Source organism: Monopterus albus, unplaced genomic scaffold, assembly GCF_001952655.1.
Source record: "Monopterus albus unplaced genomic scaffold, M_albus_1.0 scaffold162.1, whole genome shotgun sequence".
In the NCBI taxonomy this organism is placed as follows: Eukaryota; Metazoa; Chordata; class Actinopteri; order Synbranchiformes; family Synbranchidae; genus Monopterus; species Monopterus albus.
In genome coordinates, this window is record NW_018128042.1 from 482057 (window position 1) to 506238 (window position 24182).

A 24182-nucleotide genomic window follows, 5' to 3' on the forward strand; every position below is an offset into this window, starting at 1 on the left:
CGAGAAAAAAAAAAACTAGTCCCACAAGGACACCTCGACATGGGGACTGCAGACTCAATCACATAAATGCTTTTCAGTATGTAAGATATGGTTCTTGTTACCATTGCTAACTCTGAGAGACGAGCCAGTCCAAGTAACTTCAAAACAGTGCTGATTTATTCAAAGGATCACAGGTAAAATTAACATTACACGCTCAGGTATCTTGCACCTCCAAACTGCTCGCAGGCAGATGTAAGATGAAAGACCCTGAACCCACCAGGCCTATACATTATATCCCCTCGGTTGGGCTAGCCCCATACTACACAGAAACGTCAACCGGGACGTCTCTGTTACCAGCTTTGCAGCTGGTCATAGCAGTAGTCAAAACATGAAGCAAATCAACATGTGTGTGTGTCTGTTGATTAAGTGGTGTGTAGCTAAAAACATTCTCACATGACCTCTAGTGACATGCCATGACATTAAACATAGGAAATTAACAGGTCTATGACTCACAAAACACACACTGCAGCAAAACAGCACAACCCTTGACTGTTATAAAATATTTTACCTGGTGATTCTCACATGATCTCTCACAGCTTTTCTTTAAAACCAGAACAGAGAGACAACATAGTAGACAGGACACAACATAACTCAGCATTACTCACTGCTTCTGCTTCATCTTGTACCCTGTAGAAACTCATATGCATGACTAAGCATTTAACAGTCTAACTAGACATCCTATCTCCACTAAACATTTCTAATACATAAAGTATCTATCCAATATCTATCTGACTAAAAATACCTAACAAGAAGTATACATTCTTCGAAACAAACATAAAATTGACAAAATTCCCTTCATTCACCTTAATTGCAGCTAAAATGACCAACCCATGGTATTTCCATACACCTACCCACTGAGAACAGGTGAGCCAGCTAACCACCGCAGAAGTTTTTCATACCTTTTTCCTCGTTTTTCTTTTATCCACATGGAGAGAAAAAACTGTGCACCAACAGTTAATTTGTGAAGTGAAGCTAACTGACGTATTTTAGCACGCTACATCCTGTTTCGTCAAAATAACATCCCGTTTTTTCAAAATAAAACCCAAAATACATATAAACGTAAAATAAAAGATAAATATTGCTCAGAAATTATTAAAATAAAACGTTAACCCTTTCTAGGCGGGTTACAGGAGATAATAAATATTGAGCAGAATTAAGTTAAAGTTATTGCTGGTTCGGCCCTCCAACACAGTTCAGGTTTCTCATGTGGCCCCTTGTAAAAATTTATTGCCCAACCTTGTCCTAGAGTAACCTGAGGGGGTTTACTACTCTGTTAGTTGGATGGCTGCCCAATTTGCAGCCCAGATTAAAAGACAGCATGAGGACACCTGTTGCACCTCAGAGAGGGAGAGATAGAAAAGAGTCTAATGTAAATTCAATGTTTTCAAGATGTCATCCTGTGACAGGTTAATGTGTTTATGTATCACATTTTAATGAGTAGGACACCTGTATGACAGTGATATGTCGCCTGTCACTTTGTGCTCATTATTTTTGTTTTACAGCTTCTGAAGGGGTGACTACTGCAGGAGCTCTGTAAACTGTTCTGCTTCATGAACCAGAAATGGAGATATTGACCTTTTGCAATAAATCCTACTCCTTGTTTCAGACTGAGGAGACTGTTTTTTCAAAAGATAAGGAAATTCTATCTGGTGAGAGCTTATACTGGCCCAGGTTGGAGTTTTCACAACACACCAGTAAATGTGAGACAAGACACAGAGTCAAAGCAGGACAGATGACCCACGATGATTGGTGAAACAGTTTCTGGTCCAGATTCAGACTGATTAGGAGTTTCTCCAGCAGCTGACGTAGAACTGGCCCAGACTCTGTGCCCATAAAGTGCGTCCAGACAGACTCTAGCTTCTGTTCAGTTGGGATACCATGAGTCATCACTGAGAAACAGAGCTGAAGAGGAACAAGACAAGAACACATCAGTATTGATCTGTTGGTGAGATGTTGCGTTATTGCTGTGAATGGGAAAAGGAACCAGTGAGTCCTGCTGTCAGATAAATGCAGTCATGTCAAGTAGCAGTAGCTCAGACTGCATTTCCTGTGAGTCCAGGACTGGACTCTGTGACTTTCCACCACTGATTCCAGCAGCACAGTCAAGTTCATGGAGTCACAGCCACATGTTCAGCCGTCCACATGCTCAGAGAGGACAAGGACACTTGGACTGGACCCAGTAAGAGACCAACTGGCAGGTCAACTGGTCTGAAGGTTTACCATCTTCTGATTGGTTCAGCTGTTCTGCTGCCATTGTGTTTCTTCTCCTCACTGAGGAGTTGGTTGATCAGGGTTTTTGTCCTTGTTCAACCAAGTGCAGGTCTGTGGTGCAAGTCTCTGTCTGTGGTTTCTTGTCACAACAGGTTGATTTCTGTTCCAGTGGCTTCAGAACGTGTGTCTGGGCTGTTTGCTTCAGGTCACTGCGGTGCTGAAAGGTGAACCGTCGGCCTGGTCTCAGATTTTCTTCCAGGATCTCTCTGTGTCCAGCTGCACTCATCCTTCCCTCAGTTCTGACCAGTTTCCCTGTCCCTGCTGCTGAGAAGCCCCTCCACAGCAGGACGCTGTCCCCACTGCTAAACTCTGTAGGGACAGTGTTAACAGGCGATGAGCAGAGCCTGGTGTGTGTCTTTCTAAACTCTGTCCAGTTGGCCCAGTTTGCCACAGGTGGATCCAGTCTGGTTCTAGACATGCGTCAATGAGGACGAAGCAAACAGGAAGCAGCTGAGCACAGTTTGGAGACACAGCAAAGGCTCGGACAGAGACCTCAGTCTGTGGTTTTCAATGAATCATCAAATGTTTTTAAAAACATGTTTCACTTTATGGTTGAGAGTTATTTAGTGTCGATGTAAAAATGGCAGTTTGATCCATTTCACATTAAACCTATAACACAATAAAGTGCCAGACAGTGAAGGGGTCAGAGTTATGTCTGCAGCCACAAGCCAGAAACCAGTCAGTGTGTCGGGTTGCTAAGCTGAAGCCGCTCTAATAGGATCTATGGGGTCGGAGGTCTGTGAGGGACAAAAAGAGGTGGTCCCTGGAGGAAGAGTCTCACTGCGGACAAACGCTCTCTCTGCTCCAACCTCCACTCTTCCCTGGCACCATTGTGGATTTACCTTCACACCGTGACCACTGAGAGTTTCCGGGACACATCACTACCAGCCTCTTCACCATGCACCCGACCCACACATACACCTCCATAACATAACGCTGTGAGAGGCCGGCTCACACAGGGCGGGGCTACAGGGTGGCTGGATACTGGCCTGACTGACAAAAACTGTGTCTGTGGAGACCCTCAGTCAGCCAGGTCATGGTGGATCCAAAGGGCTAGAGGTGGACCCTGGACTAGTTCCAAGCCTTGAAGAGGTTTCAGCTTTCATCCCAGAAGCTTCTTCAGCTCTGACCAACTAGTGGGGAGTCTCAGAGTCGCACAGATCCATGTGACCAGGCTGAAGCAGTCGAGTGCAGCGTTGCATCAGAAGTACCGTGGGATTTCTCCTGAGTCTCAACCTTTCAGCACTCACATGAAGAACCTTCAAGATTCTGAGGCCTTAAGTTTGAGAAGCAGATTCTGGACCTGATGGACTTAAAGGATCTGTGGACCCCTGGAACCAAACACAACCTGTAGTACTTTAAGAAATGAGCGCAGCTGGTTTCCAGAGGTCACATACAAATGTCACTGATACAAATTGGTGGGATGAAATGAGCTCAGGCTCATTTTAAGATCAGATTTTATTGCTGATGGTTTGATGAAGAGGAGACACTGTGTCACTACTCACATGATTTGTCTCTGAGAGATGTAACCTCACGGTCATAGTCGTACCTATAGGGAGAAAGAGAGCAGTTAGAGTGAGAGGAATTAACCAGCTTGTGTCTGAGCCTTATTAAACCTGACAGTGATGATCCAGATCATCAGTCCCAGCAGCTGAACATGAACTGATTCTCTATCAATAAGCCTGATCAGCAGCTCAAACAGATAACTGTGGCTTCACTTCCTCTGTGTGACGTTCAGGATTTGACCATCAGTGTCCTGATATTCCAGCTGCTACACATCCTGTTTATTTGAGCCTTCACTGAGTAGATGTGCACATACGGCACCAGTCTAAAGTTTGGACCTTCTCATTAGCTGCTTGTTTCTCTGAGTTTCTACACTGGAGACTCCGACTGAAAACATCAGCAACATGAAACAACACATGTCGAATGATGTAGGAAGCAAACCCATGTTACAGCAGAACAGGGCTCATGGTGTCACTGTTTGCCTTGATGCCAGCTGTGCACACTGCTGGCCACATGTGGAACAAGCCGGTGAGCCAAAGCACATGTCCAGTCTCTGTGAAGCCCGTTTCACTGAGGAGGCTGTATTAGGTAACCTGGCCTTAATCCTAGGTCGCCAAACAACAGCTCTTAGCTCTTCCAGATGACACAGTAAGGGCTGAGTCGGGGCACAGAGTGAAGGACGAGCAACCGACAAGTGCTCAGCACATGTGTGAACTCCTTCAGACTGCTGGAGAAGCATCGAGCTGCCTCCTTCATGGAGCTAAGAGTGTGCATAGCTGCTGTCACAGCTCAATATGTCCACTTACACAGTCTCACATAGGACACATGGTGTTATTGGGTCAGATCAGCATGGGATGTGCTTTCAAAGTCATCACGTCACACATTCATCACACAACACATGTTCTGTCTGACTTCTAAGTGTGTGCACATGAATCCTAGGTCGCCAAACAACAGCTCTTAGCTCTTCCAGATGTATCAGCCATGGAGAAATGACAGGGCCCAGGTTCCAGAGACCAGAGTCTTCTACCTGTTGTCTCATTGTGGACATGTGCTCAGAGTGGGATGTGTTCTGCTCACACAACTACTGTGTAGGCTGGATAAAGACATAAGAGGAGGACAGCAGAGTCTGTCCACTATCCATGTCTTCTCCTGAATCAGGACCAGTGGATCCAAGCTGGGATTAAAGTGTTTGAACTGAGAATTCCAGTCCTGGTCGAACCTCCATCTCACCCTGGGAAGAAGAGCTCCCCTCAAATAGCAGACTGTGGCAGCACTTTGCTTTCATTCCACATCATTACATGTGTGTTATGTCAGAGTTTGGTTGTTTTCACTGAGGAAATCAGCCACTGAGAAGGTTGGACGTTTACAGGAAACACTGGCTCTTTGCTTTGATACTGACTGGGTTTAGTACAATACTGCTGAGGCAGCAGGGACTGAATGCAACCATCTACTCACCTCAGACTCTCCAGTCGACAGTCTATACTCTGCACTAGATCACACAGCTTCTTCACATCTGGATTCTGCAGGTCGTTCCAGCTCAGGTCCAGTTGTCTCAGATGGGAGGGGTTGGACTTCAGAGCTGAGGCCAGAGAAGCACAGCTGGTCTCTGACAACCTGCAGCCCCTCAGTCTGAATAAAGAATAAACCATGTGACGTTAGAAGAGCAAGTTCCTGCCTGAAACCATTCAGTGCTCCATCATCTGTTCAGAGCTGAAGAAGGTTTAGAAAGTGGAAACTCCAAAGCGCTGAACCCAACAGGACGCAGGTTAAAACAGGAAGTGACACCGAGCTCTCATTAATATTAATGACAACATGCTGCTGCTTCAGTAAAGGACACATCAGGATAAACAGGAAATAGTATCATCAAAGTGTTGGAGCCATCAGACAGAGACTGTGTATTTGTTATTGTCTGAAAGGTTACACAGTGGGTTGGTTATTGTTTTAAACGTTTGTCAGAGAAAATAAACCACCAATTGGACCAAACCATAGAAGAAGAAAGCAGTTTCCCATGAAGCTCCTCAGTGTGGATCAGTAGAATATCAGCCTTATGTCTGCAGTTTGGTGTCAGCACAACTTTCACATCAGATTTATCTCAGCACAGAACTAAAACATGGTGTCTGACCTTAGAGTCTCCAGTCGACAGTGTGGACTCTCCAGAAAACCACACAGTTTCTTCACTCCTGGATCCTGCAATTCGTTTCCAATCAGGTCCAGTTGTTTCAGATGGGAGGGGTTGGACTTCAGAGCTGAGGCCAGAGAAGCACAGCTGGTCTCTGACAAACTGCAGTGACCCAGTCTGAATAAAGAAAAAAACATGTAGATGAAGTCATTGATAATCCAATCAGATATGTCCTAATCAATGAGTTTTTCTCTCCAATGAGCAGCACTACCTTGTCCTTCTGTTGTTCTACTGTTTCTGATCAGATCAATATCTGCAGCTCACTGAGCTCAGAGCTGTTAATCAGGAGCTCCATTATCAATCAGGTAGTTTGTGAGGAACCAGGTGTAAACGTCAGAATGTTCCAGCTGTTATTTCACTGGGTCACAACAATCAATATCAATCAGTGATCAATACGTCCAGTCTGCTGCTGCTCAACTCATGTTCAGATCGCCAAAATTTATTCTGCTGCTTCATTAATGTCCATGTTGATCCATTTAGTAGGAGCCAGTAAAAACTGGAGGATCTCTGACTTGTCACTCAACAACAAGCTGATCTCAGATCTGAGCCGAGTGTCTGACTTGAACTGATTTACAACTGGACTGACTTACACATGGTGAAAGCTCAGCTCCAGACTCACTAATAGGCCTGGAAGGATCCAGATGTGATGACCTGACTCTAAAGGACATGGGAGTCGCTCAGTTCCAGTAGAAGTCCCTCATATTAACTGACTGTTTGTCAAAGCCGCTGGACGTTTTCTGCAGTTTCTGGAGAAACAGTTTCTCCCCGACTGTGAGAAATACTAGTGAACACACATTGTTTAAGACGACCATGACAGTGAACCAAGTCAGATGCTGACAATTTATGATGGATTCACATGTTAATCATGTATTTCTGTTGACTTGTATTCTCATGTGTTGTGTGTGTCCTAGAAGTCTGGCTGGAACCAGCAGAATGTGGGGCCTCACAGAAGGGTCTCAGCATCCAGAGACAGGGAGCTCTGGGTTTCTGCAGGAACCTCTATGTGATGGGGGACAAGAGGAGCCCTCTGCCCTCTCAGAGTCACGGCTCTGAGTCTTTTCTCCTTACAAGGTCAAAGGTCTGAAGTAGGCATTCTACAGGTTAAGGAGATGTTATGTACAGACACTTAACATTTGTCAGCCAATAGGAGAAGGTTTCTGTGTCAGGTGGTTTTATATATGAGCTTGTGGCTCCTGATGCTCTGCTGAAGAAACTAAGCTGAAAAAAACTGAGCTGTGTTTTCCTCCTGTGTTGCAACACAATGTTCAGCAACCAGGGAGACTTGGCTTGGTTTGAGGTTTCCAGAATCATAGAGGGAGTTTGTCTACAACACGACTCAGTGAAATGAACTGAACCTGAAGGAATAATTCTTCATCTGCTGATAATAGAAGAAACATGAAAACACAGAATTAAACAACTAACATTCAAATGAGGTTCAGTTGGAGGTTAAAGTTCTCATATCTACAGCAGTAAGAGTCAGTGAACTCACCTCAGACTCTCCAGTCGACAGTGTGGACTCTCCAGAAAACCACATAGCTGCTTCACTCCTTGGTCCTGCAGGTCGTTTCCAATCAGGTCCAGTTGTCTCAGATGGGAGAGGTTGGACTTCAGAGCTGAGGCCAGAGAAGCACAGCTGGTCTCTGACAACCTGCAGCCCCTCAGTCTGAATAAAGAATAAACCATGTGACGTTAGAAGACCAAGTTCCTGCCTCCATCATCTGTTCAGAGCTGAAGAAGGTTTAGAAAGTGGAAACTCCAAAGCGCTGAACCCAACAGGACGCAGGTTAAAAGATACCAGAAGTGACACCAAGCTCTCATTAATATTAATGACAACATGCTGCTGCTTCAGTAAAGGACACATCAGGATAAACAGGAAATAGTATCATCAAAGTGTTGGAGCCATCAGACAGAGACTGTGTATTTGTTATTGTCTGAAAGGTTACACAGTGGGTTGGTTATTGTTTTAAACGTTTGTCAGAGAAAATAAACCACCAATTGGACCAAACCATAGAAGAAGAAAGCAGTTTCCCATGAAGCTCCTCAGTGTGGATCAGTAGAATATCAGCCTTATGTCTGCAGTTTGGTGTCAGCACAACTTTCACATCAGATTTATCTCAGCACAGAACTAAAACATGGTGTCTGACCTTAGAGTCTCCAGTCGACAGTGTGGACTCTCCAGAAAACCACATAGCTGCTTCACTCCTGGATCCTGCAGGTGGTTTCCAATCAGGTCCAGTTCTCTCAGATGGGAGGGGTTGGAATTCAGAGCTGAGGCCAGAGAAGCACAGCTGGTCTCTGACAACCTGCAGCGATTCAGTCTGAATAAAGAATAAACCATGTGAAGTTAGAAGACCAAGTTCCTGCTTGAAACCATTCAGTGCTCCATCATCTGTTCAGAGCTAAAGAAGGTTTAGAAAGTAGAAGTTTAGAAAGTGGAAACTCCAAAACAGCTGAACCAGCAGGATGCAGGTTAAAACCAGTCAGAGCCATCAGACAGTGACTGTGTATTTGTTATTGTCTGATAGATTACACAGTGGGTTGGTTATTGTTCTAAACATATGTCAGAGAAAATAAACTTACAGCTGACCAAACCACAGAAGAAGACAACAGTTTCCCATGAACCTCCTCAGTGTGGATCAGTAGAATATCAGCCTTATGTCAGCAGTTTTGTCCATATATCTCGTAATGTTTTAAATACATTTTTTTCCTTACATTTTAGTCTTACACTTCTATACATTTCAGTATGTGTCAACCACGTGACTGGAGTTGAGTGAGGGGCACCACTGTGGCATTATGGGACAGAAAAAACATGGACAAGAAGGAGAGAGACATACAGCCCCAAAGTTAACGTTAGACTGCATGTGATTCTAGAGGTGCAAACGGTAAACCTATATATATGTTGCATTTGTGATCAATGTTGTTAATGTGCCTCTACTTGGACATGTTTAAAATTCTTCATTGTTACTTTGTTCTGTAGTTTTCACAATGTCCGAACGAAACACAGAGAGGGGAAAATAAACTTTCTGAGGACGACAGTAGGAAGCGTGGCGATCCTTTGAACCAAACTAGAACTGAACCAGTGCAGCTACATGTACATGAGGTACGGAGCCATATGCATTGGTGAGGTCCAACCACACTACTGCCAGGTCTCTCTTGCTTTCATGTGTCGCCCTGATCAGCTGTGTTACTATTCCATTGTGTTCAACGCATCCTGGGACTCCCAAAAATCCTCAAATTTGTACACAAGTGTTGATGTACTGTTCTTTTAAGGAGGTATTCTGTCAGCTGCTGGGCTGCAATGGTAAAGAATATCTTGCACTCGATGCTGAGCAGAGAGAGATGGTCCTGAGCTCTTCAATGTTAGTTGAGTTCTAGGGTTCTCCTCCTTTGGTATCCATATGCCTTTTGCATATCTCCACTAATCTTGCAAAGTAAATAGTCAAGCCTAGGACATATCTTGTACACAAGGTATGGGACTCTGCCCAGTTTGTTTTTGCAGTTCTCTATTTGTCAGCACAACTTTCACATCAGATTCAGCTCAGCACAGAACTAAAACATGGTGTCTGACCTCAGAGTCTCCAGTCGACAGCGTGGACTCTCCAGAAAACCACACAGCTTCTTCGCTCCTGGATCCTGCAGCTTGTTGTCACTCAGGTCCAGTTCTCTCAGATGAGAGGGGTTGGACTCCAGAGCTGAGGCCAGAGAAGCACAGCTGGTCTCTGACAGACTGCAGTGACTCAGTCTGAATAAAGAATAAAGCATGTAGATGAAGTCATTGATAATCCAATCAGATATTTCCTAATTAATGAGCTTTTCTCTCCAATGAGCAGAGCCACTTTGTCCTTCTGTTCCTATGGATCATCATCATGCCAGCCTTCTACAGACATCATCCAGATGTCAGCACAACATTCACACACCTGTTCATGTCAACACTGATTCATGGTAAAGTCTACAGGAAATGCTTTGGATTTGCAAAATAAAAGCCCAGTGAGTCATTAACAATGAATCATTCCTTCATTCAAAAACACTGCTGACCTCAGCCAAGTGTGTAAGAATTAAACCAGCCGACATTTTGGATCCAAAACCTTTTCCCAGTAGAACAGAGCCTTAACTGTTGCCACTGTTTCATGTCTGAATGTCTGAGTTCAGGAAATAAACAGTAGCAGCACATGAACATGTGAAGAAAGACTCATTGTTCATGTGTGTTTGCTGCAGAGGTTGGATCGATGTCTTTTCACCGCCCAAACAAACACAATGGCTCATTTGGTGTATTTCCTGTAAAACACTGTTCTGAAGCTGCTTTTCATTTTTATATCAATGTGTTTATGTACCAAACATTAGAAACAGTGACTTCATGTCACAGCATGATGGAGATAAATCAACTGTTTTCTCATTAACGTCAATCCAGTTTGAAGACTCAGCAAAGCAAATGAACAGAAGAACATTGAAAACTTCTGTGGATATAAAACATAGAAACACCTGAACTGACCTCAGAGTCTCTAGACAACAGTGTGGGCTCTCCAGTCCAGCACACAGCAGCTTCACTCCTGAGTCCTGCAGTGTGTTGTAGCCCAGGTCCAGTTTTCTCAGATGCGAGGGCTTGGACTTCAGAGCTGAGGCCATGACCTCACAGTGAGTCTCTGAGAGTCCACAGTCAGAAAGTCTGTTGTGACAGGAAATATCAAGTTAAAATTGGATCAAATCTCAGACTTGGAATAAAACCAGCCTTGATTCATTTCACTCTCAAAGGAGATTGGCTGTAGCTCAGGTGGTCAGTAGGTCAGCTGTTAAGCACAAGGACTGCGGTTGGAAACCTGAGCTCTTCCTGTCCACATGTCAAAGTGTCCTTGAGCAACATGATGAAACCCCAAGACTTTGGACAGAAGTGTCCAGATGAAATGTCAGACTCTGATTTACAGGGGGCTGTGATTGGTCAACTGGATTTTAACCTTCATTCGGCTCTAACATCATGTTAGGTTAGAACTGCACTGTACTGTATTTATTGAGGTGATTTGTCTGTGTATATGTTGGACATCTTTAATGTGTGTCATGTGGCCACGGCTCCTTTTCATCTTCCATTAAACAGACTGACTCCAGCAATGCAGTACCTCCTAAAACTGCTGTGAGGTCATTTTTATAATTGCACATTAGAAATCTCTTACTGGAATATTTGGTCAGTTTTTTTTTTTTTTTTTTTTTAATAGCATGTAAAAATGGATGAAATAACATAACATCAGAATTTTATGAATTCACTTCAGTTAAACTATGAAATGGAAAAATACATGTAATAAAATATGAGAAAGCTGTCAAACAGATAAAAACATTAACATTGCTCATAAACACTGAACATTACAATAACTGTCCATTTCTTTCATGAGAAATGAACATGAATTCAGAAATATTTACAAAGAAAGAGAGCCTTGGATAAAAACATGTGGGAACTACAGGCCTATTCTGCTCCACATTCTGCCAAACAGCTTACTCACAACCAGTACAAACACTGAAGACATTGACAGTACACTGACCACACACAGGTTGCCGGCACGACGCCCGATTTGAGTTTTGTTTTTATTGCAGTGCATTTTGACTGTACACTGCCTTTGCTTCTACTGAGTCTGCTCTACCACTGTTTAAAGGGGCAGTGGCACAGTCTCAGTTGCCTCTTTCATTTGCATGTGGTCGCTGTGTAATTTCTTACACAACTGCAGAAGGAAGTGGCGCCTAGCAATTTTTACTTTTGTGCAGCTCCAGTAAAGAATGCATACATTGCTGCCAGCCAGGTCCAAAATGTTACAGAAGACGATGACTGGCCATCTGCGGGTGGCAGCTCTTGTGGAGTACTGTCTGATCATTTTATCCAGGACATCCACTCCCACCTTGGTCTTGTTATAATAGTGCACCGTGTCTGGCTTTTTCCTTCTGGCTGTTACTTTCCACGTTCACCGTCTGGTGCATTGTGCTGAGGATGCACACATTTTTGCTCACCTTGCCCTGGTATATTGTAAGTATTGTCTTGTCACTCTTCATCACTTTGATGTCATGCAGTGGTGCTTTCTGAGGCACAGAAGGTGGGAGTGAATGCCTGTTTTTGTTCACAGTGCCTACCAGGCTGGTGTCCCTTACTAGGAGTTTATGAACAAGGTGGAGCGATGTAAAAATGTTGTCTGTAGTGACATTTCTCCCCTTACCTAGGTAAGGCTGCATCAGGTTCATCACTACACTCTCTCCTAAACGTGTTTTAAGCTGTGTGTCTGACTGGCTATATAAGTGCAGTCTATTTACCATTTTTGCATTAGGAGTAATGGAGGTCAAATCTCTCTCTCTCTCTCTCTCTCTCATTCCAGAATCCCCCAAAGGCATAAGAGGATGTATAACACACTTTTAGGAAAAGTAATCGACTGGGAGACATAGGGTTTTTATTCAAGCAGAGTTACATGCATTTTAATAGGCAAGAGAGGTTAAAATGACCTCTTGGCGGTTCTAGTGTTAACACTATAACCAGCAGATTAGAAGGTTGTATTATTCTAACGTCATGTCTGATAGTCGTCATCATGTGGAGGTGAACTGGCTGAAGTCAGTGCTGTAGAAACACAACCACATCCTGTCTTTTCTGACCTCAATGATCATCAAAGTGACACCGCTGAACTGAAGCCGCTGAAGCTTTATTTTATCGTCATTGTAACATTGTGACACGTACAACGAAATTATGTTTGGAGCCGAGGGCTCTACGACTATGACTGCTCTACCCACCGCACCACTGTCGAAAGACAGACCGAGAGAGAGGCAAAGACAGCAGCATGGCTTCTGCTTCTACATCAGACTCTTGTCTAACACAGCAACATATGTGGACAGATGTTCCCTGTTGGAGTGAACTGCCTTCTGTCACCTCCATCCATCCATTATCTATACCACTTATTCCTGAATAGGGTCATGGGGGGCTGGAGCCAATCTCAGCTGACAATACGCGAGATGCGGGGTACACCCTGGACAGGTCGCCATTCTATCACAGGGCTAACAGAGACAGACAACCACACACCCACACTCACTCCTATGGGCATTTAGAGTCACCATTCAACCTAAGCTGCATGTCTTTGGACTGTGGAAGGAAGCCGGAGTACCAGGACGGAACCCATGCATCATGTCTTAAGAGACTCGAACTCAGAACCCTCTTGCTGTGAAGTGATAGTGATAAGCACCGTGCCACTGCACTGCCCTCAGCAGCTTCAACACGAGTTTAATAAAACATGTCAAGTGTTTGTATATGTGTGTAAAGTGTGTGTCTTTACGCTGATGCTTCAGGTTTTTGATGATTTATAATACTGATGGTCACATTTGGACTCACCGAGCATTTCTGCAGTTCCTCACAGCTGGGACCAGTCTCCGTCGTCCCTCCATTGATGTATTGTACTTCTTCAGGTCCAGCTCATCCAGAACCTCCTCTGACATCTGCAGCATGTAGGCCAGAGCTGAGCACTGGATCTCAGAGAGTTCCTGCTCCGACCTGGTTTCAGACTTCAGGAACTCTTGGATCTCCCAATGGACTGAGTGGTCGTTCAGCTCCATCAGACAGTGGAAGATGTTGATGCTTCTGTCAGGAAAGATTTTATCGCTGCTCATCTTCTTCAGGTTGTCAATGGCTCTCTGGATGGTTTCTGGACTGTTCTCTGTCTGACCCAGCAGGTCTCCTAAGAGTCTCTGGTTGGACTCCAGACAGAGGCCATGAAGGAAGCGGACAAACAGATCCAGGTGGCCATTTTTAATTCTCAGAGATTTCTCCATAGCTCTCTTCAACACCACATCCAGAGAAGAGTCATTATAGTCTTCCCCCAGAAACCTCTCCAGTTCCTCCATGTTCCTGTTGGTGTAACAGTGGACCATGTAGACTGCAGCTAGAAACTCTTGAACACTCAGATGAACAAAGCAGTAGACTGATTTCTGGAAGATCATCCACTCTCTTTTGAAGATCTCTGTACAAAGTCCCGAGTACACAGACGCCTCTGAGACATCCAGACCATGCTGCTCCAGGTCTTCTTGGTAGAACATGATGTCTCCTTTCTCCAGATGTTCAAATGCCAGCCTCCCCAGCTTCAGAAGAACGTCCCTGTCAGCCTCCATCAGCTCCTGTGAACTTGTCCCATGTCCCTTACTGTACTTATGCTTCTTCCTCTTAGTCTGAACCAGCAGGAAGTGTGAGTACAGGTCAGTCAGGGTCTTGGGCAGCTCTCCTCTATGCTCTGTAGTCAACATGTGCTCCAGAACTGTAGCAGTGATCCAGCAGAAGACGGGGACTTGACACATGATGTGGAGGCTCCTGGAGTCCTTGATGTGGGAGATGATCCTGCTGGACAGCTCTTTATCACTGAACCTCCTCCCGAAGTACTCATCCTTCTGGGCATCAGTGAAGCCTCGTACTTCTGTCACCCTGTCGACACATGTCAGAGGGATCTGATTGGCCGCTGCGGGTCGGGAAGTGATCCAGACGAAAGCCGAGGGAAGCAGGTTCCCCTGGATGAGGTTTGTCACCAGCACGCTGACCGAGGACTTCTGGGTCACATCAGACACAACCTGCTTGCTGCTGAAATCCAGCGAAAGTGTGCTTTCATCCAGGCCGTCAAAGATGAACAGAACTTTACAGACAGCCAGCTCCTCTGCTGTGACCTTCTGTAAGGTTGGATGGAAAACATGGAGCAGTGTAAGAAGACTGTGCTGCTCATCTTTAATCAGGTTCAGCTCCCTGAATGATAGCAGAACCAGCAGGTTGACATCTTGGTTTTCCAAGCCCTTTGCCCAGTCCAGAGTAAACTTCTGCACCGAGAAGGTTTTTCCAACACCAGCAACACCACTCGTCATAACCGCTCTGATGCATCTCTGTTGGTCGGGGAGGGCTTTAAAGATCTGGTGGCACTTGATTGGAGTGTCCTGGAGGGTCTTCTTCTTGGAAGTGGTCTCAAGCTGCATCACCTCATGTTGGGTATTGACCTCTTCACTGTGTCCCTCTGTGATGTAGAGCTCAGTGTAGATCCTGGTGAGGAGGGTTTTACTTCCTGTTCCATCAGTTCCTTCAGTCACATGTTTACATCTGCTCCTCAGACTGATCTTATGTTCATCCAACACCTCCTGCAGACCATCGGCTGAAAGACAAGAGACAGTTAAACATGACTTTGTCTTACACAGAATCTCTATTGTGAAGTTCCCAGTCAAAACTTAAGACAAGAAACACAGTCTCACTTGTTCGGGACCTTTTTCTACACTGGGGACAGTAGGAGCACCCTGATGAGCCAGACTGGTCCCAGAATGAGGTCAAGCACTGTCTGCAGAACCAGTGTCCGCAGCTGGTAGAGACTGGGTCCTTCGTGACGTCCTGACACAGACCACAGCGGGATAGCTGCTGCTCCTCAGAGCCATGGCTCCTCTTCCTCCCTCTGTGGACATCAACACAGTCTTTATACCAAGACATCAGCAGTCAACCACCCTCAACTCACTAGCTGCATCCAGCTCCGTCCCTACATTTACAGCACCGGTCAAAAGTTCAGACACCGTCTCATCTAGTGGCTTTTCTTTGTTTCTGGTACTGTTCACATTGTAAAATGAAATTCAAGCCATCAAAACTATGACACAACACATATGGCATCATGTAGTGAACAACAAAGTGTGTTTGGTGTTTCCAGTCCCTCAAAGCAGCCAGTGGTTGCCTTGACGACAGCTTTGCTCATCTTCGACAACATCACAACCAACTTCATGAGGAAGACGCCTGGAGAGATTTCACTTACCAGGTGTGTCTTGTCACAAGGTAACTTTGTGCATCTGAGACCATCAGTTGTGTTGTATGGAGTTAGTGCTGCTACTCAGCTACTGTAGGAATCCATATTATGGCAGCAACTACTAAACGAAGTAACGAGAAGTGATGATTCCTTCATCAGTCAAAACAAGAAACTGAAAGTTTGTCAAGTGCAGCCAGAGAAACCATCAAAGCCTCTGATGAATCTGGCTCTCATGAGGACCTCCCCAGGACAGGAAAACCCAGAGAGTTCTCTAGAGTACATGATTCTACATTCCTGATGAGCAGTCGACCCTGAGGTGATTTGAGTTTTGCTGGACACGCTGTGAAATTTGGACACAGTCGAGCCGGATCTAAAGGACAAACTGAGGATTTCCTCTGAACTGGTGCAAAGACTGTTCACATCTCCATGAATCCATTCTCTTCATTATGGCTCTGTTGAGTGGCCAAGTGCTTTCAAATCCACATTAGTGGTAGAAGAGCAAATGAAGCAGATTCATCTGTCTGAGGCTCACAAACTATAATATGAGGGGCTGGTTGAAAACTCCTCTCAGCTTCTGTGTATTTACTGAAACTGGTTCAGGTTCTGATCAGTTTAACAGAGGATTTACTGAGATGTCAGACGAGCTCATCTGATTTGTAGAAACCGTCAGTGAAGAAGTGTTTGTCGGCACCGTGACTGAGCCTCACACTGAGCCATGACTGAGCCAGTAACATGTAGGAGCCACCTGGATGTGCTCAGATCAGTGCCATTAACAATTATTAACTGCAGTCTGGAATGTTGATTAAATTACTAAATAAATGGAAAACCTGGGAAAATGATTAGCATTTAAATTTAGTTGTATGGATGCTGATTCAGCATCTATACTATGTTTTCCTGGTGTTTATTTATTATTCTTCCATACGTTTTTTGGCCCTTAACTACTTCAGCATACTTTCAGCTAGAAAAACCATTCAGGTGTCAAAATGTTCAGCATTTTCAGGGCGATCTTTCAGCACTCAGCATCCATATGCATTTTCTTTAGAAAATGCATTTCTCTAGTTCTAATTATAACACCAGTTGAACAGTAAGGTAAGGAAGGTATCTGAGAGTCGGCTGATGACAGAGGCTGTTTTCAGATGACGTCTCAGCAAAACCCACAGCGACCATCGACCAGTAACAGGCTGTGTAACACCGTTTATTATACACCAGGCAGTCAGTGGACAGCCGGCGCTACAGAGTGGGACCAGCACAGGATGACGTCATTACTAGAAGGTGAACTGTCCACAGGTGTGATAGGTGCACATTATGTGCATGTATGTAAGAGAACAGACAGAGCAAACAAGATGGCGGATGCTGAAGATGGCGGCCAACAGGCACTGGGACCCTAGGAGGCGGCTGCACACATGAGCTCCTGAGGCCACGTGAACAACAGAGCAAGCAGAACAGAGAGATTCTGACCCAACACAGACATGTAACTTTGTTAACTGCAGCCTCCGGACAGATCTTCTATATTCACCCGCTCATAACACTGAGCTGTTGAAGGAAAAGACCGGTCTGTTGTCCACATCTGTCCCCCCGTCGAGATGCTTCCCCTGTTACAATTGTGTCTCTTCTAGCATTCCCCTGCCCTCGGTGGTTGTGGTCAAGATAAGGCTGGGGTCTAGGTTAGGGGAACCACATCTCAACGTGGGAACAGATTTCCACACAACACCGGTTTGTTTCTGACATCTGATCTGAACAAAGCCTCTGAGCAGCTCTTTAGTAAATAAGGACCAACACAATGAGACTATGACTTCAGACAAACATCTACCCACCTACTGCTGTTAATGTGAATAACATGTCCACACTGAATCATCTTCAGGTCAGTTTACAGCAGAAACTGGCTCTTACTTTGTTTCCAAGGATCCAGGTCCACAACCAAAGCTTAGAGGATGCTCTTTGGACTTGTCACTCTTTATAGAGGGACAGTTGGACCCTGGAGACTCTGGTCTGTCCTGGTCTTCCTCCATCATGGACTGGAGTCAGTTTGAGAGTTAAACCAGTAACACTGACTGGGAACTCTGAACACAAGAATCACAACCATCACATCTGTTCAAAAGTCACACATCAGCCTGAGGGAACAAGAAGTGAAGCGCACACACATTAACACAGTGTAATAAAAACAGGCGGCCTCCACCTGAGCCTGGTGTCTTGGCTGGTTTAATGTTTCTGGTTCAGCCCGCCAGGACTTTGTGTCCACAGATGAACCAAAATGTTGAGTTCTGTAAATTGAAAGAACAGGAAGCAGCCAGATGTCAGACCTGAATTCTTACTCTGCTGCTCATTGTGAACTCAGTCAGAAGGCGTGGTGCTATTTTTCACCCTTGACCAAAGGTAATGCCAAGTGTGCTGTAAAGTGGTAACACATAGCAGCAACACTAGCCCCCTTTTTAAGCATTTAAAAACAATGCACCCCGACACTTTCAAAGATGCTGAACATTGCCATGAAGCCAACCAGCAGGCCTCAATGTCCCCTGCACCACCTGCTGTCCATCAGAAGACATTGTGGGAGAGTTTCATGAAAGGCAAAGAATATCCAGGTACAGGTGACAGTTAATGTGTTATAAGTGATTAAAAATTGAATGAACCATTATTTTATTAAACTACCCCAAACTGCAACTGAGCTATGTGAATCTTGGATGAAGCCATGTTCATCACTAAAGGTTCATATGCTTGTACTGTATGTATCAGAAAATACTGAGTTTTGTTTCTAGAATGTTATTAATGGAAGTAGAAATTCAGTATATATCAGGGTATAAATGATACATTTTTAGATGAACAAACTATCTTGACTTAGAATAAAATATCTAAATAAACCATTAAATAAACTGCACTTTTGCTGCATGATGATTAAATTGTTATAACATTTTGATTTCCCTTTTTTTGTAATTTGGTAACTTTAATTCCTTTTATATGATTCCCAAAGAGCCAGAGACATAACAGAGAGCCTCGTTAAGATGATTGTTACTGACTTGCAACGTGTTTCAATTGTCGAGGATGCTGGTTTTCGTCACTTTATGAAAGTGTTGGATCCCAGATACCACATCCCTGGTAGGAAAGCCTTGATGATGGCTGAAATTCCACCAATCGCATAAAAACGCGATTTCTTCCTGATGACCTTACATGAAAACTATTTGTGTCCAGTCCAGTTGTGTTGCCGGTCGGCCTGGCCTGACACACACACAACGTTTCTGGTGACTTTAACCTGGTGTTACGTGTTACACTGGTGTTCTGTTCATGTTTTGTTTACACTGCCTGTGTTCGCGGGTGTTATTTACCCATATCATCTTCTGGCTTTGCAACTCAACATAATCAAAGAATTTCATCTAAAACAATGTAATAATCAACTCTAATAATCAACAGATGTTTACATTTGCCCTTTACCTTTGTTAGATTACATTATATAAGGGTTAACCCTGGTGTGCTGTTCGGGTTAATCAAACCCGTTTCCCTTTTCATCTAAAAAAGATACGGGTAATTATTTTTTCAGGCTCATACTCATGTTGTGTGAAGAACATATATCAGAACACATTTTCAATGACCGCAAACTGCTGAAAATCGGTGGCCAAAAACCACAGATCAATATAGGTTTGTCTGTGTTCAATGGGGCTGTGGTGTGTAGACCAAAATGGTTACTGTGTGTTCAGCTTGTGCTGTGCACAATGTTTAAAATGTCCTGAATGTTTGAAATGAATGAGGTTCAAATAAAAATCAGTAGTTGTGGAAAAATCTTGCTTCATTTGTAAATTTGTAATTATGTTGAGTTACAAAGCCAGAAGATGATGCGGGTGCAGGAGACTCACGAAGCGAACACCACCAGTGTAAACAAAACATGAACAGACGTTTTACCAGGGGCCCGTTTCAAGAAGGAGGTTTTGTTGAAACTCTGGGTTTGTTAAACCTCCTTCTTGAAACGGGCCCCCCAGTAAGACTGCGCATCTGGCTTCCGGTCTCAACTCTGGGTTGTCACAATTTATATTGGAAAATAAACTATCCAGATTTCTAGATATGAGTGGGATGGATGCCGTCTCTGTTAATCAGACCAGGTTTCCCCAGTAGAAGAAGAAGAAAGTGTAAGATTTTCACTCACCTGCCTCGGACTTCAGCTTCCTGCTGTCAACTGAACATGGAGTCTGAACTCAGTGTCTGCGTCTCCTCCCTTCTTCTCTATTTACAAGAAGTCACGTCTCTTCCCTTCTTCTCTATTTACAAGAAGTCACATGGTTGATATCGAGCGTAAGGGTGTGTGTGTGTCAACATAGAGTTTGAACTGCTGCCCTGTTCACTTTCGTTTTCGGTACCTGGGTCACCTGATCAGTGTGGCTCCGCACCTCTCCATATACAGGAAATAAGTTTCCGTCGGCGTGCATACAGTATGTGTTTGTGGGTGCATTTGTATAACTCACATTATGTGGACTCGGCTACAATCACTGAATTTTAGTGGGGGGGCAACATGGTTTAAGGTTAGGGTCAGTGTTAGGCAAGTGGAAGTCTACATGAAATGAATGCAAGTCAATGTAAAGTCCCAACAAGGAATGAAAACTGTGTGTACACAATGAATTCCAAAAAATATAAAGTCTAAATATATAATAGATAAATAATAATACAAAATAAAGGCTCTTAAAACAGCAGCAGGTGAAAAATATAATAAGAATATATGCTACATCAGCTGTCTGTGCAACAGTCAGAAATGAATGTGCAATTATACATATGTGAACTGGAAACAAATGTCAGGTGAAGTTCAGCTGTTTAGGGGTGTGATGGTAATGGGAAAGAGAGTTCTTTAGTCTAGAAGTCCTACATTCCACACTTCTGTACCTCTGGTGTGAACAGTCAGTGCTGGGGATCCTTGGATGGAGGATGGAGGCAGCTCTCCTGTGACTCTGCTGTGGCAGATGCTCTGCAGAGAGGGCAGTGGGGTCCTGGTGATCTTCTCAGCAGTCTTTACCACTCTCTGCAGTTGTTTGCGGTCCATAACAGTACTGCTGCCATACCACACGGTGATACAGCTGGTCAGGATGCTCTCGACAAGGCAGCTATAGAAGTTGCTGAGGATCCTAGGCGACATGCCAAACCTCTTCAGCAAGTACAGCCGCTGTTGGGCCTTCTTGACCAGCTGTGTGGTGTCAAGTGTCCAGGGGAGGGCCTCACTGATGTGGATTTTTGTTTTTTATTGTCTTGACATTTCGTATCATTTAATCCTATATTCAGCCTTAATTCCATGTTTTGCTGATACATCCACATTCTGTCTGAGGGCTGATTCTACTGTACTAATAGTTGATCACTTGTTGATGATCTGCTGGTTGATTGCTGAAGTTCACTGATGACATTATGTGCATTAATTGCTTTCTGCTCATAATTAGTTTATCAATTTAATTCAAAATGTGATCATTGGCTGAGGTTAAAATTTGATTCATTTGTGACTTATTTGCCTTCTTAACTGGTCTCCAGCTCAGATACTGTGATGTGCATCGACTGACATTTGCAACAACATCAACTTGTGTGCTCATGATTTTTGATATTCACTAAAATCACAGCTACTTCCCAAACTCGCTTGTTTTGCCTGCCTCATTTCACCCATCTCAGCTGCAGTGACTCAGACCTGGTGTGTCCATAGCAGTGTGAACAGACCAGACCAGATCTCCTCAGATCAGATCTGGGCCACCTGCGTATGTACTCCTTAGACTCAATTCCTCTCCAACCTCTGACTGTGCGAGAGCTGTCAGAACAGTCAGATCAGAATCCATGTGGTCATTTTAATGTCTCCTCCTCTGCACACACGGCCTGTCGTCATCATTTGGCGTCGGCCCCTCACAGACCAGTAACAGTAAACATGGAGGAAGGCAACAACAGCGACGGGGGCAGTGGAGAGACCAGGATGTTTCACATGTGCTGGATGTTTATGGAGAAGCTTCTGATCAGGCCAATGTGGTGGCCCCTAGAGACAAAGCACATACAAAATCAAAGCACACACACAAACAAACTGTGCATCAAATCCAAAAGCAAAGAGCCCAGATACAGGTTTTTCAAATCATAAATATTTAGATGGATATAGCACATGCTGGTTTCCCCCATTTCCCCTCTTCTTCTCTGCTCTTTCCCGTTTCCTCTCTGTCATCCTTCCTCTCCTGTCACCTTGTCCTCCTGGGCCACTGGGAGGCGCTGCAACACAGCTCTCTGTCTCCAGCCTGACTGAACCACCTGACAAACATTTGACTACCAAATAATTGCTGGATATCAACGCTGCAAGGACCCCAGTTATTGTGTCCCGTGTGGCAACCACTTTACCCGGGCTACAAGAATAAGCTCACAGACAATGTCAGAAGAAATTCGCCGAGATCAGACTCAGGGATGAAATAAAACGAGTCGTGAATCTCATTCATTACACAACCATTAGTCCACCTGCTGTCCAAAATAACATACAACACAACGAGCCATTTGAACACTCACAAAGATGTGCATAAAAACAGTGTTTGACAGGAAAAACTAATGAGACATTTGTGCAAATTTGGTGAGTCAGGAAAACAGCTCCAACAGATGATCTGAGAGAAGCTCACTGCCATTTATTGACCTTAAAGCTCCACTAGCACAAATACTGAGTCATGTTACAGGAGTTTATTACCAGGACATACATCATGTACTGATGACCTGTACTGTTTACATTCTCAGTTTGCACATGCATAATTGCACATTGACTGTTGACTGCTGCACATGCTGCTCCCATGTAGCATACATTGTTTTATTATATTCTTATATATTTTTATTATATCGCTGCATTTGCTCCTTAAAGTGCCTCAGATTTTGTGTTACTTATTCATCTATTTCATATTTCATTTGTATTTTGTGGCATTCATGTGGATGGCAAAGTAAGAATTTCATTGTACAAGGAAACACATTTCCTAACTGTGCATATGACAAATAAACACTTTGACTTGACTACAGCCACATATGAGTCAATGTACAAAGATACAGAGTCAAAGCAGGACAGATGATCCATGATGACTGGTGACAGCCACTGGTGAAACAGTTCCTGGTCCAGATTCAGACTGATCAGGACTGAGAATGAGATGGCAAAGTATGTTTGGGGTTCATTGGTAAAGAGGGTGTACTTGAAGAACAGGGCAGTGGGTGTGCTTGTGTAACTGTTTATGAGTTTTTATTGAGAAATAATAGTTTGTCCACAGTTTTTGGACTCAAGTGGTTTCTCCTTTCACAGACCATTTCCCCAGCCTTGGAAAAACCTGAATGTTACTAAACAGGGATATCCTGTCCCTGAACACACTCGATCCCACAAAGTGATTCAAATGAGAAACCAAACCAATCAGGTGATTCATATGACTTCCAAAGCACTCAACTGCCACTCTAGTGCTTCAAACGTCCCTAGTCATGTGACCAAAACAGACTTCGGCACAGTGGTTTGATACAATTGCTTCATGAGTCGGAGCCTCGGGTGTCAGAGGACCATCACTATCTGTGTGTGTGTGTGTGTGTGTGTGTGTAAGACAGAACCATCACACGTTCCCACTGAGTAAGCTCCTCATCCACAATTTACCTGATTGTCCAGTTCTCTGGTGTATGGAAGTCCTCCACTTCATGCTCTCCCACTAAGGAGCCTACACACCTGCTGCTTGCCTGTTACTCCTGCTCGCCAGTGTGTAGAAGCTATACACATGCTGTTCCACTTATTAAGTTACTCACCGGCTGATAACTACTGACTGACCGCCTCTGCTCAAGAGCTGCTCACCTGTCCCTCGCCTGATCATCCTGTTTCCTGAGACTCTTCGCCACACCACCAGCTTCCCTGGAACCCTGAAGCTGAACCTCTCCACTACTGCCCTGCCTGTTCCAATGCTGCCCCTACTCCTCCACTCCCCATCATCTACTGAGCTCCACAGTCAACATCTGGAATGCAGCCAGCAGCTGAAATGACAGGAAAATACATGTTTTTTTTTCTCTGAATGCATAAACTGTGTGGTGAACTTGATTTCATTGTTCAGTATAGTATCATACTGGTCCCTAAGACATCAGACACATCCACCCTGAATGACTTCAGGCCAGTGGCGCTCACATCAGTTGCCATGAAGTGCTTAGAGAAGCTGGTCCTCACAAACATTAACCACATGGTCCCAGACACTGTAGACCCCCTCCAGTTTGCCTATAACCCCAACAGATCAGTGGACGATGCGATGGCTCTGGCTTTATTACATACCCTGAAACACCTGGACAACAGCAGTACGTATGTTAGGATGATCTTCCTTGATTTCAGTTCTGCACCATTTGGGGGTGGCTGTGGCTCAGGAGGTAGAGTAGGTCGTTTCCTAACCGGAGGATTAGCGGTTCGATTCCCGGCTTGTCCAGTCAACATGTCGAAGTGTCCTTGAGCAAGACAC

General features: G+C 44.4%; 1 protein-coding gene across 11 annotated transcripts in view; it reads right to left on the reverse strand.

Annotated features, from left to right (window-relative positions):
- LOC109968786 (NACHT, LRR and PYD domains-containing protein 12-like) overlaps nt 1-19970 on the reverse strand; it is a 32782-nt gene extending 12812 nt beyond the window's left edge. For 4 of the 11 annotated variants that reach the window (XR_002276175.1, XR_002276174.1, XR_002276176.1 and 1 more), the window contains exons 1-11: nt 17644-17867; nt 15221-15414; nt 13335-15123; nt 10482-10655; nt 9561-9734; nt 8137-8310; nt 7482-7655; nt 5936-6109; nt 5269-5442; nt 3816-3859; nt 891-1941 (exon numbers count right to left, since the gene is read on the reverse strand). Coding sequence is in view for 5 of the 11 variants with exons in the window: in XM_020615298.1 (XP_020470954.1) it covers nt 1904-1941; nt 3816-3859; nt 5269-5442; nt 5936-6109; nt 7482-7655; nt 8137-8310; nt 9561-9734; nt 10482-10655; nt 13335-15123; nt 15221-15414; nt 17644-17765 (3231 nt within the window). In the remaining 6 variants the exon portion in view is untranslated. Of the gene's footprint in view, nt 1-753; nt 1942-3815; nt 3860-5268; nt 5443-5935; nt 6110-7481; nt 7656-8136; nt 8311-9560; nt 9735-10481; nt 10656-13334; nt 15124-15220; nt 15415-17643; nt 17868-17929; nt 18015-19882 lie in introns of those variants that run through there. The other 7 variants (XR_002276178.1, XR_002276177.1, XM_020615298.1 and 4 more) reach the window with 6 other exon arrangements.
- Between the last annotated feature and the right edge of the window lie 4212 nt (nt 19971-24182).